Source organism: Mustelus asterias, chromosome 15, assembly GCF_964213995.1.
Source record: "Mustelus asterias chromosome 15, sMusAst1.hap1.1, whole genome shotgun sequence".
Classification (NCBI taxonomy): Eukaryota; Metazoa; Chordata; class Chondrichthyes; order Carcharhiniformes; family Triakidae; genus Mustelus; species Mustelus asterias.
Genome location: NC_135815.1, coordinates 29,232,440 through 29,250,621, shown reverse-complemented (window position 1 = coordinate 29,250,621; position 18,182 = coordinate 29,232,440). Strand labels below are relative to the sequence as shown.

General features: G+C 41.3%; 1 protein-coding gene across 2 annotated transcripts in view; it reads right to left on the bottom strand.

Annotated features, from left to right (window-relative positions):
- thada (THADA armadillo repeat containing) overlaps positions 1–18,182 on the bottom strand; it is a 330,756-nt gene that overhangs the window by 235,714 nt on the left and 76,860 nt on the right. For both annotated transcript variants that reach the window (XR_013499627.1, XM_078229694.1), the window contains exons 22-25: positions 17,607–17,739; positions 16,895–17,017; positions 4,844–4,966; positions 2,053–2,144 (exon numbers count right to left, since the gene is read on the bottom strand). Coding sequence is in view for 1 of the 2 variants with exons in the window: in XM_078229694.1 (XP_078085820.1) it covers positions 2,053–2,144; positions 4,844–4,966; positions 16,895–17,017; positions 17,607–17,739 (471 nt within the window). In the remaining variant the exon portion in view is untranslated. The remainder of the gene's footprint in view (positions 1–2,052; positions 2,145–4,843; positions 4,967–16,894; positions 17,018–17,606; positions 17,740–18,182) is intronic.

Here is an 18,182-nt window from a genome sequence, read left to right as displayed (position 1 = left end):
GCAAACATGCCATATGCCTTCTTAATCACCTTGGCCACCTGTGTTGCAACTTTTAGGGAACTGTGAACCTGCACATCCAGATCCCTCTGTATGTTAATGTTCCTAAGGGTTCTGCCATTTACAGTATAATTCACACCTAAATTTGATGCTCCAAAATGCATCACCTTGCATTTCTCTGGATTAAACTCCATCTGCCATTTCTGTGCCCAAGTCTCCAATCTAGCTATATCCTGTTGTGTCTTCTGACAATCCCCGGCACTATCAGCAACTGCACCAACCTTCATGCCATCCAGGACCTTTCCTGCATCTAAATTAGCACAACCACATTTCCACTCCAGCTAAATAATAAAGGGTTTTTAGAAGTTTTTTAAAAATCCTTTATTGTATTAACATATAATTTTAAAAAAACAATGAATCTAAATAGAACTCTACCTGGGTGAGTGATTAATTTTAAAAACTCAAACTCCATGTTCATATTTCCTGCTCCAATTGTTCCACTTTTATATATTGCTTACTCATCAACTACTATGGCTTATTATGTCTGCTAATGTAATAGTATGCTTATATTTCACCACATTCATTCATTTCCCAACCCCAAGTCAGATGTAATTAGATTATGCCATTTTCATCATTTTCTTGCTACATTACTAGTTTCCATCTGATTACAATTAGTAAATGTGCATGTATTTCAGTATCAAGGATTTCAAGGTGTATAGGCTTCAACGATAATAAAGCTTTCAACTGAAAATCATAGAATCTTTACAGTGCAGAAGCAGACCATTTGGCCCATCAAGTCTGTACAGACTCTCTGATAGCATATAAATAACAATTAATGATCACTCAAGGGCCTCACCCTGCCATCACTGGTATTAACCCACGTGCATGCAGGCCTGTTGTCATGTGGCATGCACAACAAGTAAAGCAATGCACTCATTGTCTTATCGAGGAACCTAACATCAGGAAAGTGGGGGGCTCCACTGAAAGCCAATCCCTTGCCTTGCTGCTGATCCTCCCACTCTCCCTATCTCACGATCCCCATCTTGTGAAACCCCTCCCACCATTACTTAGTTATAACCTAGGATGCTCCACTATCCTGGACCCCAATGGATGTCATTCTTGCAGCAGCCACCTCCTCCCCATTGGCGCCGTCATTCACAAGACTTTGGATTAGTTGCAGCTTTCAGTAGGCAGGATTTCCATTGCCTGGCTCTTAATCCAAGAGAAGATGTGCCGCTGCCCCCCCCCCCCCCCTGCCCCCCCCCCCCCCCCCTGCCCCCCCCCCCCCCCCCCCCATTAGGAAAGTGCATTAGAAATATATACAACCTCTTAGAATAGTTGATGATCTTTTTAAGTTTGAAAAAAAGATAAGACCAACAGAAAAAACATTTCTAAAATTAAGAGTAAAATAGATGAGGTAACTCAGCAAGCGTGATGGCAAGTTTTGACTTTATAAGCCAAAAGAGTGGAAGGATATAATAACTGATGGAGCTTTCAGGAATTAATGCATCATAACAAGGGTGAGGAGTGGAAAGAGGGTAACAAGCAGGAGGATTATGCTTTTTCCATTGTAGATAATGACAGTCCATGGGTCACCTCCAATTTATTGTATGCTTTACATTCAGAGCATTGGATATCAGAATATTAAGTAGACGCCTCCATTCTTTAAACCACTTTCAGATCCCATGTTCTCGGTGTCGTATTCAGGTGATGAAAGGTGGTTCGTGCAAAACCGGTCTGCTGGTTTCATTGCTTACCATCTTACCAGTGTTTGAGAATATTTATCACCACATGCATGATCTGGCTTGGGCACAAGCCCTGGGCAGCAATACAAGAGCTTTTACTAATAAGACAGACAGCTTATTTCTGTGCATAAATTGTATGCACACAGCCTGCCATATTGCATGCTTCAACAAAACAAACGTGAAGCCAGCAAATTTCAAATACATAAATAATGCATGGAAAAACAACTGAAATTAGGAGCAAAGGTTTCTTTGGCATAATCATTATTTTCCTTTCAAAACAATATCTAAGTAAATATGAATGGAATTTTACCTATTTTTCTTGGAATGTTCATCTTTCCCTCTTTTGACTCCAAATATCCTGGTAATCAATGCACTAAACAGTAGCGTGGAAGAATTTCGTACCTGGCAATCAAAAGCAAGGAGAATGTTATGGACTTTCGATAGCTTTCCTTGTGCCTTTAAAATTTTTTTTACATAGAAACATAGAAAGTAGGAGCAGGAGGAGGCCACTCGACCCTACAAGCCTGCTCTGCCATTCATTACAATCATGGCTCATCATCCAACTCAACAGCCTGATCCAGCCTTCCTCCCATATCCTTTGATCCCCTTTGCGTACTGTATGCATGTTTCAAAGCCTGATTGTACTTAAGGAAAATAAATGAACACCGCAGGGATCTGATATATAATGGAAGAATCTATGTGATATTTTGATATCAAATGTTTTGTGTAGGTAAAACATTCCTTGGGAAAAATCAGACTTTAAAATCATTTGGGAATGCAAAATTGTAGTAAATTGAAGAAAACACATGCACTATCGTTCTTGACAATAATGGTAAACCTTCCCAGATATTATTTTCACCAATGAATTCTCAAAGCTGCCTCCAAGAAGCTTGCTTTCGTTTTTTTCTTTATATATTGCTGATCAAGATTGCATGTTTATTACCGCAATAAATATCAATTCAAAACATAACTTTTGTTAAAATCTATGCTTTAGCCCTGGTTTTGGAGGTTTGAAGTTTCTGAGAAACGGTTGATGAGAATTACTGAAGTCAAAGAAATGAAGGAGGTAAGTTCATGCAATATATTGTTTTTTTCAATCATTTTAATGCCTCATCCAAAACTTTGAAAGTGCAGCATTCCCTCAGTACCATCTAGAAGCATTAGCCTGAATTGTGTTTTCAAGTCTCCAGAGTGGGATTTGAAACTGGAACCTTCAGATTAATAGATGAAAATGCTACCACTAGGTCTGGTAAAATTTCCAGGTTTAGTGGCAATTTTATTGCCAAATTTGGGATATTTTTGTGCTGTGTCTCCCTGCATTTTAGGAATTGGACTGACTTTCCAAAATGATTTCATATCGAGTTCTGCAGCTGGCAGAGATGACACAGGATTTGAATCCAGGGTTGAAATGACCTTGTGTGATCTACAACCTGCCCCCAGCTATAAACAACCACCAGGTCTAAATTTAAGAATTTGGTTTTCAGGACTGTTGATTCTGGCTGCACCTCTTTTTTAATATTAGTTAGCAAAACAACAGGAAATAGGTTTACTGGAAATAAAATTGTAAACTTAAATCCCATCTCAGAAGCAAGTCCAAAGTCAGGGAATAAATGTAATCACATAGAAACTTGCATTCAGGACCACTGAAAAGTATATTGAATGATAGTGGTTAAAAATCTCTCCGTTTTAGCCTTTACTCAGTAAATGTAATATAATGCCATTTTTGTCCAGCAAAAACACATGGACCATACATAAACCACAACTAACGTATCATTTTCCTTAACCCAATAATTAAAGATGCAAATAAACAGGACTTTTTTCTCTGGTAAACAAATTAAAGAAGGATTACATCCACAGCCAATATGTCTTTTGGAGACTTATAGATTATACTTCGTATTTTGGCAACTTTGGTTATTTATTTTAGACTAAGTTTGTTTGAGTTGGTTGGTAATTCAGAGCAATTTCCCCAAATATCTCACTCCGCAAAAAGACAGCCAGATTTTTAAAAAAACATCTCTTTTCCTGTAATTTGACTTTGTTTCAGTGAAGAAATCTTTGAGTTTTGTGAAGGACTTTATGTGGGTTTTCCATCAAACTGCTGTGAGTCAACAAAATGTGCTGCAAACTCTTTCAATTACACTTAAACACTAATTTTAAAGTTTTAAAGATTATCAATTACAAAATAATTTGTAAAATACTCATAAGTACTAAACACTAATTTGCTATATCAATTCCCACAGAACTGGCAACAAAAGCCTGACTATTACTAATTCTGGCTTGTACCCAGATTTAAAAGACACTTGTATGCAAACAAATGGTTACACAAGAGAAAGCATGCACACTGGTAATATTCCTGCAACTAAATTCAACCAGCCATTTCCCTGATCTCTGCCATGTACCATTTTAGTAATTAAAATTCCATCTGTAATAAGGTGAACTACTTTACACTGCTGGAAATTGTTGCAAGTGATTCAAAATGTAATCATAAACACAGCCAAACCTTCTAAAAACTACTCGTGGCCTGTTAAGATAATAAACAGAACAGTACATTTTAACATCAGAACCATTTTAGTGTCTTCAGTGATGCTATGTAATGATTTAGTAATAAGGTTTCTGAAGTAGGGATTAATCGGGGGTTACAATGTCACGCTCCAAAATTCTGAGCTAACTAGCTCTGCAGTGCTGTTGCTATAGATTTACTTTATACATGCAACATTTCAGTGTTCACATTATCATATGAACCTCCCAAGGATTATATAAACAATATCAATGAACAGTTAGCAATAATTGGCATCAAATTATGATTGAACTATCATTTTCATGAGTCTACATGAACTTTGAACATCTCACATTGCCTGAACTCTATCAGAGAATTGCGACTCTGCTTAACAGATGAGTCATTTTCATTAAACGCTGATGGGTACTAAATCTTAAAAGCAAAATTTTAATAAAATAGAACCTTCTCATAACCCAGGAGCCTACACGTTTTACAGTAAGTGCTTTTGTGCATATTTGGGTTTAACATTTTATTTTGATTGCATTAGTTTTTGGAAAAGATCCAGTTACCAGACTTCAAAGAATGTTAAACAATTATGACTTACTGCCCATACAGGAGATGTAAAACCAAGGATGGCGGCTTGTATTCCATCTGCCACATACGGAATGACATTTTCACCTAATCTGGTGTCTCTAAACAGAGCTCTCAAGATATTCAAAGCATGCACCTGATAAAAAAAAGTACATAAACAATTGTGAACAAAAGCATTGTGAACAAAAGCATGAAGTGCAAGTAACTTTTTCTGCAAAATTTCCCAACTACCAAAAATGCAATAAAAAGTCATTTCTTGCATCTGTGGCACATAAAATATGCTAGACAGTTCATAGAGAACTGTACACTAGGCAATAATAGGAGAGATGACCAAAAGTGTAGTAAAATATTAGGTTTCCAGGAAATTTCTGAAAGACAACAGTAAGGCAAAAGGATGTAGGAAATAAGTGCCAGAAAATAGAACATCATGTTCTACTGGAGGCAATTCTAGCTCATCACCAACTTGATGATCAGGTAAGCAGTCTGAAGAGGGAACAGAGAGCTTTTTAAGGCAGTGGCCAATGATTAACATTATGAAGGAAGCAATGAATGGTGCGAGAACTAAGGGAACCATTAACAATGTCAGTGAACACTGGAACAAATATTGCAGCCATGGAAGGTGCTGATGGAGAGGGTGGATGAGACGTGATGAGCAGATCACTCTGTCCTGTATAGAGTCAAGCTTCTTGTCTGTTGATATGCCTGCACCAGGCAAGTGAACAATATTTCATCACATTCCTGAGATATACTTGATGAGGTGGTGGAAAGGCCTGGGGGAATCAACTGAGCCACTCAACATGGAATTTATATGGAATATATATAGTTGGTCCAGTTAAGTTTCTGGTCCACGGTGACCTTCAAGATATTGATGGTGGGGGACTTGGCGATGGTAATGCAACCAAATGTCATGAGGAAGTGGTCAGAAGCTCTCTTTTTGAAAATGGTCATTGCGTGTCATTTGTGTAATGCAAAAATGTTGCCATTTATTATTATTCCAAGCTTGCTGTGTGTGGCATGTAATTTTTCAAATCTAAGAAATTACAAATGGAGATGTAGTAATTCAGCCACACACCAGTTTCCCGTCACCAACACGCCTCATTATGCATCAAAGGAAAAGGCTGCTCCCCCAGCTCACAATCAGGTGGCCTTCACCTTGGGACCTATAACTCCAGTCTAGGTAAAGTTACAGGCTTAAAAGCCCCTGCTGGCTGTTTCCCATTGGGTGAACCTCCAATAAGGCAGCCCGTACTCCACTAAGCTCATGGGGAGATCTATTAATGATCCCCTGTGGCTTCTGTGGTTCTCATAATATCCCCCCCCCCCCTACTTTTTGATGCTGGGCATTTGGGCAGAGATCCCTTGAAAGCAGGTCTGGATCAGGGGGTGCAAACTGAACATGGGACCTTTTCTTTCGGAGGGAGCATCACAGGGCTACCTCAAGCACGGTCCTCCTCATGTTTGCTTCAGCCCATAGGCCTGCTTATTCAGTTTCTATTTCAGATTCTGTATCTTCACTATCCAGATAGGCCAATGCGAAGTCAGCTTCAAGCTGAGGACTGGCACTGGCAGCGGCTAGCTCCATGGCCGATGGCGGGGGCAGCTCGGGCAAGGACTCCCTGGCTCTGAGGTGGTCTAAGTGCTTCTTTAGGGTTTTACCCTGATCCTTGACCTTTTAAGATATGGTCCTGCTTTCTCCATAATGATCCCAGGGACCCAGCAGAGACCATCATCAAAGTTCCTTGCAGGAACCATGTCACCCATTGCAAAAGTTCTTTTGTGCTCGCGGAATCAATGTTTCTTTTTTGGTTTTCCTGTTGGAACTCCACCTTTCCCACTAAGAGGGGAATAATAGGCTAAATCTGGTACAAAGCTATCATCCCATCAACAGCTCTGCTGGAGCAAAATCTGTTGTCGTGTGGTCCTGTAATTGAACAAAAATTATGCCAGTTTAGTCAGATGCTGCCGGTTGCTTCTTCATACCATTTTTGAAGGTTTGAACCGTCCATTCTGTCAGTCCATTTAACTATGGGTGATAAGGCGCAGTCTGGATGTGTTGGATAACTTTGGAGACCACCACTCATGAAGGCCATCCCATTATCAGAAACCAGGATTCCCAGTATTCTGTGTGCGCTGAAGCTTTGCAGCAATTTCTTGATCGTAGTCTGAACAGCCATGGAGCCCATGCTGTGCACCTCCAGCCACTTGGAGTGTGTGTCCACCATCATTAAAAACATAGAACCCATAAAAGGACCTGCAAGGTCCACATGTACACACACCCGTGGCCTGCCAGACCATTCCCATGGGTGTAGGGAGGATGAGGCTGAGTGTTTATGATTTCTCTGGCACAGGTCACATTGCTTTACCCAGCCTGTAATGTGAGAATCAAGACCGGGGCACCAGACATAACTCCTGGCCAGCATCTTCATTTTTGATACTCCAGTGTTGCCATTATGTAGCTTTGTTAATCTTGGACATCATCCTGGGGGTGGAACAATGGCTTAGGACCCCCAAAGAATGATCCCTTCCTCAACATTAAGTTCAGCTTTCTTAATGAGGTAGACTTGCATTCCTTGGAAGCCACCATTTAAGATTATGTACCTAATTTTGGATAAGGTTGGGTGTTCATGGGCCAGGTTTTAGCCTACTTTGCTGACACTGGCAAGGTCTCCAAAAGTTCAGAGTCATCACAACCACTTTCACTGCTGGTACATGAGCCAGACTTGTGGGCAACGGGAGGCCACTCAGTGCATCTGCATTAGCTATCCGGGTCCCAGGGCAGTGTTTCAGAAAATATTCGTAGGCCGCAAGTAACAAGCCCAGCGTTGTATCCGAGCAGAGACAATGAGGGGAATTATTTAATCCTTTTTGAAGTGACCCTGTAAGGGTTTATGGTAACGATACAAAACATCGACTGTAGATATATTGATGGAATTTCTTCACATCAAATATGAGCCCCCAACTCTTCCTTCTCAATTTGAGAAGATATTTGCTCTGCATCCGAAAGGGTTCTGGAGACATCCACAACAGGATTTTCCGTCCCGTCTTTTCAGTGATGTGTCAGCACTGCACCAACCCCATACAGGAAGCATCACAGGTTAAAACAAGCTCTTCCTTAGGATCAAAATGGGCCAATAAGTTGGATGACAGCAGTTGATGTCTAACTTTAGAAAAAGCCTCTGCCTGCGGAGCTTCCCAAATCCATCTGTGGTATTTTCATAGTAGGGCAAGGGGGGGCCAGCGTGGAAGCTAAATCTGGGATAAATTTTCTGTAATAATTGACCAACCCCTGGAAGGTTTTTAACTTCATTTTGTTCCTTGGGAATAGTGCCTCCTTGATGGCCTTTACTTCCTCCCCTACCTGATGTAACACCTTGCCATCTATTCAATAACCTAAATAAATTACTTTGGCTGCCTGATAAATGCATTTCTTCCTCTTCAAGCGAACTTCCGCCATGGCAAATAGTCACAAGACTTCTTCTAGGTTGGTCAGATGTTCCCATTCTGAAGCCCCCATGACCAAGACGTCATCTAAGTATATTGCTACCTTGGGTAGCCCTCAAAGGATGTTTTCCCTAAGTCTTTGGAAGATGGTTCATGCTGATGGGGTGTAGCATTTGGGTCAACATAGATCTTGGCCTTGGCTCCTCCTATTCTCCCCAGGCCTTCCTGAAAATCTCTAGGGTATCTACGGATAACTCTGCACTGTCCCCAACACTTAGCCTGAAGATCTCCAACTAGTTGGGTCGAATCTGCTGGAGCCAATGTCTTTCCATAAGGCTTCATCCATGCTCCCATAGAACAATGAGTGGGAGATAACTTGATTGCTGTCTATAAATCACTAGGGCGTCTTATTTGTAAAGGATCCCCCGTGTCGGAGGGTAACCTGGCCATCATATCTTCCAACCTCAGGAGCTAGGTGCCCAATTGGAGGTGCTTATAGATCTGTTCTCCAATAACAGAAATTGCAACTCCCATGTCCACTTCCATCTTCAAGAGATGGCCATTTACTAATAATTCCACCATTATTGGGGCTACTTTCATTGTTACAATACAATTAAGTTGTAGTTTCTCTATCTCTGGAAGAGGAGATATCTGCATGATATATTCAGGTACCAGCCTTAGCTTTCCTCCTAGGCAGCACGCCTAGTTCCTGTTCCTGAAACATTGCCATGGCTGTGTCCTTTGACACAGCTTGCAATAATCCGTCAACTGGCAATTACACCCTCCTGGAGTATGTTCTCTAATACTCTTGGAGTCGGTCCTGCCATTCTTTGGCTATCTAGTGGTGACATTAGGGTTTCGATATCGAACGGGGCCCTTTAACACTCTGCATTAAGGACTGTAGAATGAGGTCCTTCCCCTTAGACATTGCTGTGTGATGCATCTAGTCACTTCTGAGCCCCTTTTTCCATGTTCTCAAGTGACAAGGCTATCTGAATGACTTTTTAAGTTTAAATTGGGTCTGCCAACAGCTTCTTTCGGATGGTTAGGTCATTTATGCCACATAGCAATCTGTTAGCAACATTTCATTAAGAGGCGGTCCAAATTCGCAGTATTCAGCTCGTTTTCTCAACCTAGCCAAGGATTCAGTGACAGGTTTCCCAGGGGTTCTCCCAGCTATGTTGAAGCGATTTTGCTGGGGAATTACTGGGGGCTTTGGTTCATTGTGGTTCTTTATCGGTTTCTAGACACTAAAGGTGTCTAGGGTATGGGGAAAGAGTGGGTACATGGCATCGACTTAGTGGATCGGCTGTGATCCTATGGAATGGCGGTGCAGGCTTGTGGGGCTGCATGGCCTACTCCTGCTTCTATTTTCTATGTTTCTGTGACCATTGTGAAGGCTTTTTCGAGTTTCGAAAAATTGTGTTTGTAGATTCTCTCTTCATCACATCCTTCGAATTTTATGATTCCAAAGCCATCACCTAAAGTTGCAGTCCCTCATTTGGTTTTGTTGCTGCTTCGGCATCAGCTAGTATCAGTGACTTTGGCATCACGTTTAAGCTTACCTAATTAGGATTTTGCTCAACAGCTTTTCACAACTAGTGGGACTGACTGTCAGCAACAACGTTGCGAAAGATAATCCACTAGGTTGAGCTTGCCAACTGGTACTCAACAAGAATATGAACTCTATATTGACTACTGCTGCTCTGCTCGGGTGGGTGATTTGGTATGTGGGTTGTTAAACAATTTATGATCAATTATTACCTCAAACTCGTTTCCATACAAGTAGAAATGAAAGTTAAGATATCCTATGCATTTGAGAATGCCTCTCTTTAGTTTGCGAATAATGCTCCCTTTCAGACATTAGAGATCTACTTGCCATCGCGATGATTGATGGGTTGCCTTCCTTGTCTTTCTACACAAGAATTACAACAATGGCAACCAGGCTTGGACCCATGACTAGCTGGGTGGTTTTCTCAGGGTCAAAATAAGCACTGTGCAACTTGCTAACAACTGACTGCTTGTGTAATTTAGTCCACTCCCACTTAGTCGTCTTTTGTCAAATTGCCAAGGCAGACAGATAACATAGAGAGATATGGGATGAAAGGATTATAGTACGTGACAAGAATTGCACACTCCAGATTTGCTGCACGTTTGTAGGATCTGCAGAGTTTGCAATAGCTTCAGCTTTCCATGGATCAGGTGCTATTCCTTCACCGCTGAACATATGATCGAATATTTCAATTCTGCTGTCATTGACCAAATTCTTGTCTTTATTAAAGTTGTAAATATTAATATAGGTGTGTCACGGATTCGGTACAATTGTTGATGAGTACACCCTTCAGTACAATCATTGATTTTTAATGAGCCTTCAGCTCCTTTAAGTACAAACTGGATCATATGCTGAAAGGACTTCAAAGTTGAGGTTCCCTGTATCGAAAAAGTCCAATAGGAAGTCCAAAACTGTAAGACGCTTCTGCAAGCTCAATTTGAGGGGAGCCTGCATTGAGGTCAAGACCAGCAAGTGCTAGCACTATTCAGATTTCAATAATGCCATCAACTGTGAATGTCAAGTATCTTTCTCGCTGTATAGTTTGGTTTGGTGAGCACATCTCAACACAGATTCTAACCTGATTCTTACTCTAGGGTTTCTTGATGAGGGGGAGGTTCATTTGCAACTTTTCCAAAAAAGTCAAGGTCAAGTAAGTGCTGAAGTTCCTTCTCTGTCGACCTTCTAACAAGTAACTGTGTCTGTCACTGATATGTGAAACTGGGGGAACACTAAAAGTCTACATGCAGCTTGCATGTAATGTATTTCGGTTTGCTGATGCCAGTGAAGCAGTCAACATACAATTCAAGAATAATGTTGGTATGTATAAGAACTGCTTACATGACTTAAACAACTGTTCTCTGGAAACTGATAATTATGCCATATTATCTCAATATGACGGAATACATCATCTGTCCTAGTGTGACTGAGCCCTGCTATCTGAAACATTGGGGGAGAGTTTCCATTGACCAGAAACTGAACTGGAACAGTCATAGAGGTGAAAATGTAACTCACCTCCTAATACCCAAAGCCTGCCCACCATTTACAAGGCATAAGTCAGGAGCGTGATGGAATAGTCATTCTTCATTTGCCTAGATGACTGCAGCTTCAATGACACTCAAGAAATTCAACAAAACAGTCTGCATGATCGACACCCAAACCAAAAACTTAAACATCCACTTCCTCCATTAACAATGCAGAGTAGCAGCAATGTGCATTATATAAAAGCTACACTGCAACAACTCGCCAAGCATTCTTCAACAGCACCCTCCAAACACACAACCTCTAGCATCTAGGAGGACAAAGGCAGCAAGCACATGGGAACGCCACCACCCAAAAGTACTCCTGTAAGCCATACACCATCCCAACTTGGAACCATTTCACTGTTCTTCATTAGCAATGGATTAAAATCCTGTAATCCACTTCCTAAAAGCACTATACTTGCCCAGATGACTGCAGCTTCAATGACACTCAAGAAGTTTGACTAAACAGTCTGCTTGATCGGCTTGAGATTTTTGAAGGGGTAACCAAGGAAGTAGATGAGGGCAGTGCAGTCGACGTTGTCTACATGGACTTTAGCAAGGCCTTTGACAAGGTACCGCATGCTAGGTTACTGCATAAGGTTAAATCTCACAGGTGAAATAAGGTTAAATCCAGGGTGAGGTAGCCAATTGGACACAAAATTGGCTTCATGACAACAGACAGAGTGGTTGTCGACGGTTGTTTTTCAAACTAGGGGCCTGTGACCAGCGGTGTGCCTCAGGGATCGGTGCTGGGTCCACTGTTATTTGTCATTTATATTAATGATTTGGATGAGAATTTAGGAGACGTGGTTAATAAGTTTGCAGATGACACCAAGATTGGTGGCATAGTGGACAATGAAGGTTATCTAGGATTGCAATGGAATCTTGATCAATTGGATCAGTGGGCTGATGAATGGCAGGTGAAGTTTAATTTAGATAAATGCGAGGTGATGCATTGCGGTACATCGAACTAGGGCAGGACTTACTCAGTTAATGTTGGGGAGTTGGGTGGAGTTACAGAACAAAGAGATCTAGGGATACAGGTTCATAGCTCCTTGAAAGTGGACTCATAGGTAGTCAGGGTGGTGAAGGCGGCATTCGGCATGCTTGGTTTCTTTGGTCAGAACATTGAATACAGAAGTGGGATTCTTGTTGACGTTGTACAAGACATTGGTAAGGCTACACTTGGAATACTGTATACAGTTCTGGTTACCCTATTATAGAAAGGATATTAGAAAGAGTGCAGAAAAGATTTACTAGGGTGTTACCAGGACTTGATGGTTTGAGATATGAGAGGCTGGATAGACTGGGACTTTTTTCCCTGGAACTTAGGAGGCTTAGGGATAATCGTATAGAGGTCTATAAAATAATGAGAGACACAGATCAGCTAGATAGTCAATATCTTTTACCAAAGGTAGGGGAGTCTAAAGCTAGGGGGCATAGTTTTAAGGTGAGAGGGGAGAGATACAAAAGGATCCAGGGGGACAATTTGTTCACACAGAGGGTAGTGAGTGTCTGGAACAAACAGCTAGTAGTAGTAGTAGAGGTGGGTACAATTTTGTCTTTTAGAAAGCATTTAGACAGTTACATGGGTAAGATGGGTATGGAGGGAAATGGGCCAAACGCAGATAATTGGGACTAGTTTAGTAGTAAAAACTGGGTGGCATAGACAAATTGAGCCGAAGGGCCTATTTCCATGCTGTAAACCTCTGACTACAGCATACCTGCATGGTATGCGACAGTTTAAAAGGATAGATCACGGTGCCTTTCCCAACTCCTAGTACTCACTAGTCCTGAATCACAATTTTATGAGCAGAGGGTGAGGCTTAAGTTCACTCCTGCTCACCCCGTTTCAGCTGGGGGAGGGGTGAAGCCTGTCAGTTAGCCTGCTCAGGCTTCAAGTAGGCAGGGAGAGGGGGATGGGGCAAAGCCTTTTTCACAAGCCTATTTTTCAATCACTCTTCCTAGCCTTTACATCCTCTTGTCTCCCTAACTCTCCAACCAGTCCATTTCCAAAAACCTCTCCTGCTGGCCCTCACAGAGTACTCCAGTACTTATCTGGCATCCAGCTTCTAGATGTCCAGAGAGAGAGATGCAGTCCTCGCAAAGGCCATGACTCATTAGAGCATAAAATGGCTGCAGACAACTTCCCAGAGCAATGGAAAGCTCCCCACCAACATCTCCAATGGTGGGTCAGGCAACACAACCATGGCATGCTTTCCTGCAATCTTTTAGAACTTGAAAAGGTGAGGGGTTGGAATACATTGATAATGTATATATTTTGTTACAAACAGGGAGATATGTGGGATAATTTTCCTCTTTTTGTCACCACTTGGCTAACCACACAAAATGTATTTCAGGAGCAGGAATGTTTGTTAACCCTTTTGAATGTTGTGACTTTAAAGAACAGACAGGACAGGCTTTCTTGAATCAAAAGAAATGATAAATGTGTAACTCCACAACACTCAAAATAAACATCCACTCCCCAAACACACACACACAAGGAAAGATGATTTCTAGAGATGTAATATATACTTAGATTACTAAAAGGCTAAAGCACAAACAGGCTGCTTCTTTACAGTTCTTAAGATGATGGTTGGAACTGTTGCAGGCCTGCTTGTTAATTGAAGGCAAGTGGAGGTTGGAGGTTCTTGGTTTTTCAGTTAAAAATGTGGTCAAGCGTCTGTAGTGAGAAATGTAATCTTGCCAGCAAAATGATTCAACCTTTTTTCACTGCCCAAGATAGCTTTCTTTTCAAGGCAAGGTTCATTCCTTTTGCTGGGAAGTTCTCTCTTTCTGAGGTCCGGATTCCAGACTGCCTGGCTGGGCTATCCTTGTGCATTAAGAAATCTTTGATTATCTTCATTGAATTACTTTAATTGAAACTCAATCTTCATGGGCTGACAGGTCTAGCAACCATTGTCATTTTTAAATCTCTTCCATTGAAATGGCCAGGGGTACTCAATTAGCACCTGGGAAGATCATTTATATTTAAGTAACGTGCTAAAAAGGTCATATCTCTCTCTATCTGGAAACCCCAAAAAATTTTCCAGCGTTCATTTTCTGAAGGTACGTTGTCCATATTTCATGTTGGTATCCCTTCAATCCCTCCCTCATCGATGGACAGTGCCAACTATGTGTATCATCATGTGCAGGAACTCTTCAAAGCTCCTTAGGCAGCAACCTCCAAACCAAAAACCACCACCATCCATCTAAAAGGGCAAGGGCAGCAGATACCTGTGAACACTCTCACCTGGCTGATCCCCTCCAAGTCACTTACCATCTTACTTGGAAATATATCGCTGTTCCTTCACTATCACAGGATCAAAGTCCTGGAATTTCCTGCCTATCTGTATTGTGTGTACACTTACACCTCAGGGACTTCAACATTTCAAGAAAGCAGTTCACCACTACTTCTCAAGGGCAACTAGGGATGGGCAATAAATCCTGGTATAGCCAGTGTTCCCCATATCACATCAGTGAATAAAACATTGTTTTAAAAGTAAAGTGTACATTTCCCAATATGCTAATACTTTATGAATATAAAGTGTGACTGTAATATTTCTTGCTTTAGAGTTGAGAGGAGAAATTAGTGCTGTTTACATTAACCCCCATCTTGTCTGTAACACGTTGGGTGCAGTGTCAATAAGGAATTGATCCATGAAATTGGAAGGTACAGAATGGTGAAAGCAAGATCTTCTGAAATGAATCAGGGAGTGTATCAGTCACACAAAACAAAACAGGACTGAATCATAACAAAAATTGATTCACAGCCAGCCTCAAGGGCTAGTGTTCGCGCTTCTGTTGTTTACTTTGCACATTAATGATTTGGCAATGAGGATAGAAACAAAGCTAAAAGAAGAAAAAAGGATGGGGTCAGGCAGTACTGGCAAGTACAGAGGGGTCGGAATAAATTGGAAAATTGGGAGGGACAGGTGGAAGACATTGGGCTGGATTTATCAGGATGCTGCAGCACCAATAAGATATAGTGGGGAAATGCCAGGGGAAAATAAGAACAGTTGCCCTGCAGCCGCTGAGTGGCCAATTCTTTGGGGGGGGCGGGGGTGGTGGTAACACTGATGAGTCCAGAGGCACTCATCACCAACCTATCCAGGGAAATGACAAGCACCTGTTTCACAAACTAAGTTTCACCCATTAACTGTGGGACACACTGGGCAAGATTTTCTGGAGGCTGGAAGAGCTTTCAGCACAACATTTCAATTATCCCCACTGACAGCAATATCAGACATTGTCTTTTACAGTGCATAGAAGGAAAGCCAACTGATCCTGCAAGTACCTGCAATGTCTGATGCTGTGTTGAATTTAACATTGGACACTAACATGAACATTCAATAAAGAGTGAAAAAAACAACACAGAATTGTTTCTTGCACCATAAAGGAAATGTTCCAAACTTCCCTATAACTAGTAATACCATGAGGCATGCCAGAAGAATCCAAAGAATCCCCACAGTGCAGAAGTCCACCTGCCCCATCGAGTCTGCACTGACCCTCCAAAAGAGCACTCTATCTAGGCCCACTCTCCTGCCCTATCCCCGTGCATTGATCATGGCCAATTCACCTAACCTGCATATTTTTGGACGCTAAGGGGCAATTCCCGGAGGAAACTGGAGTACCCGGAGGAAACCCACGCAGACACAGGGAGAATGTAGAAACTCCACACAGTCACCCAAGGCTGAATCAAACCTGGGTCCCTGGTGATCCAAGGCAGCAGTGCTAACCACTATGCCACCTATACACTGTACATTCTGCTCTCTAATTAAACTAGTCTTAACAAATATTAAATACACACACACATGAATAAAGTGAAACTAATATAATGAGAAAGATTTACAAGTGAAATTTAACTTTGAAAAACACCCTTGTAACCTTTGTGCTCTCAAATCTTTTGTTAATGAGGATGGAGTTGGGCAGAAAAGCTGTGGCCGTGAAACAGTGCCTTGCTGTTTCTCCAGGAAGGTCTTTTAGACTGCCCATAGCTTCAGCATTGTCAGCTGACAGCAGATTTCTACACTGAAAAGCTTACCCCACGACAGAATTGCATGTGTTTCCCCACGACAGAATTGCATGTGTTTCCCGCGCACGTAGCCAGGACTTTAATTATAATCATGTGAGAAATGTTATAAAGCAGGAGTGCAGAAGTGATGTACCCTTCCAGTTCCACCATTGGGAACTACACGCCACTGACAAAATTCTGTCTACCTTCTGAAAAGGTAGTGAAGGTGAACAATGTGAGAAATTTCACAAAGCAGCTGCATTTTTTTTGACAAGAAAAGTAATTGAGGAACACAAGAAACTCAACTGGAGATATAAAAATCTGCACCACAGCACAAGAAAAAGCAATTGTATCAATCACTGTCTGTGCCAGAGAATAGTAACAGTTGTACTGAGCTGAGAAATTACTGCACTATAGAATATATACTTACATGAAACAACTCATCAACAAGAACAATTCAGAGGATATTGCTCATGAGTTCCCCTCTCAAAATACAGTCCAACATGGCACAGCCTACAACTTGTGTCACTTTGTTACCTGTGGAATGGTGGCATGTTCATCCTGGCACGTCGCTGATGGTAGGGCAAGTGAGATCAGTTCCTTCATTGTCAGTTTCAGAAGACCCAAGTTGGAGCTCCTAGGTTCTGAAGAGACTAAGGCCTGAGGTGGGGGTAAAATAAAATGTAAAATTTTAAAGACCCTTTTGCCCTTGAATAGCATTAATTTTCTTTAAGTTGTATCTGACTTAACAAGATTTGATTTCTGCCTACCATTTTCTCTCCTACTTCTGTACACACATTTATCTGTCTTTCTTAGAAAAATGGTTGTGAATTAAACTGGAAATTACTTTACATTTATTAAAGTGCTATTTTATGAAACCGGCCAAAATTGATGTCTTATCGTAGCACATCATCCTTAAAGAGGCATCCCTAGAGGGGCAGCTTCCCACCTTGTTTTACTGACAACTGAATCAAGGCAGAAGTGTAAAGAAAATATCATTATTAGGGCTGTTGATTTCATACCATCTACATTTTCTTAACATATTACAAAAAATTATAATGCTCTAAATGAATTTAACAAATTTTAGAAGTAAACTATTTTGCCCCCATTGCATTACTTAAAAAAACAGATCCCACACCTCCAATGATAAGGATTGGTCTCTCCGAGGAGTTCAGCAGCAGAAATCCTGCAGATTCATCGAAGACAACAAGGCATTCATCTTAACCAATGAACCCCATCCTTCCCATACCTGGATGTAAAATGGGATTCCAGCACTACGTCGGGTGGCACACAGTTTGGATGCAGGGGAACTAGATTTAACTTCCTGTAGAACTTCTTCTAGCCACTGCTGAGGCAATTTCTGCAGATCACTATTATTGCAACTAGAAAGAGGGGAAAAGGCAAAGCTTCAGTAGATTCAGTTTTGGTTGCTATTACTCTCCCCATCTCAAATGCCAGACTTAGATTCATCCAATTATCTTCAGCCTACAGACCAGGTTGGCACAGCTTATTGTATTTGTATTTGGACAGGTTTTACTGATGCATTTCATTTCCAAATTTTATTGGTTTTCCATTTTGGGATGGAAAGCAGTGCTCTTCCTGCTTAAAATAAGTGTCACTTTCTTCCCAACATGCAAGAGGCTTAGACACCCAAAGAAAATAGGTATGGAGTGATTGAATCTCCAGGACAAAGTCTGTTGATGGAAGTTGCTATCAAGTGATTAATATAAGCTTTAGAAAGAAGTTTAAATAGCACTCAAAATATTAACAAAAACAGTAAATGCTGTAAAATGTCAGCAGGTCTAACAGCATCTGTGGAGAGAGA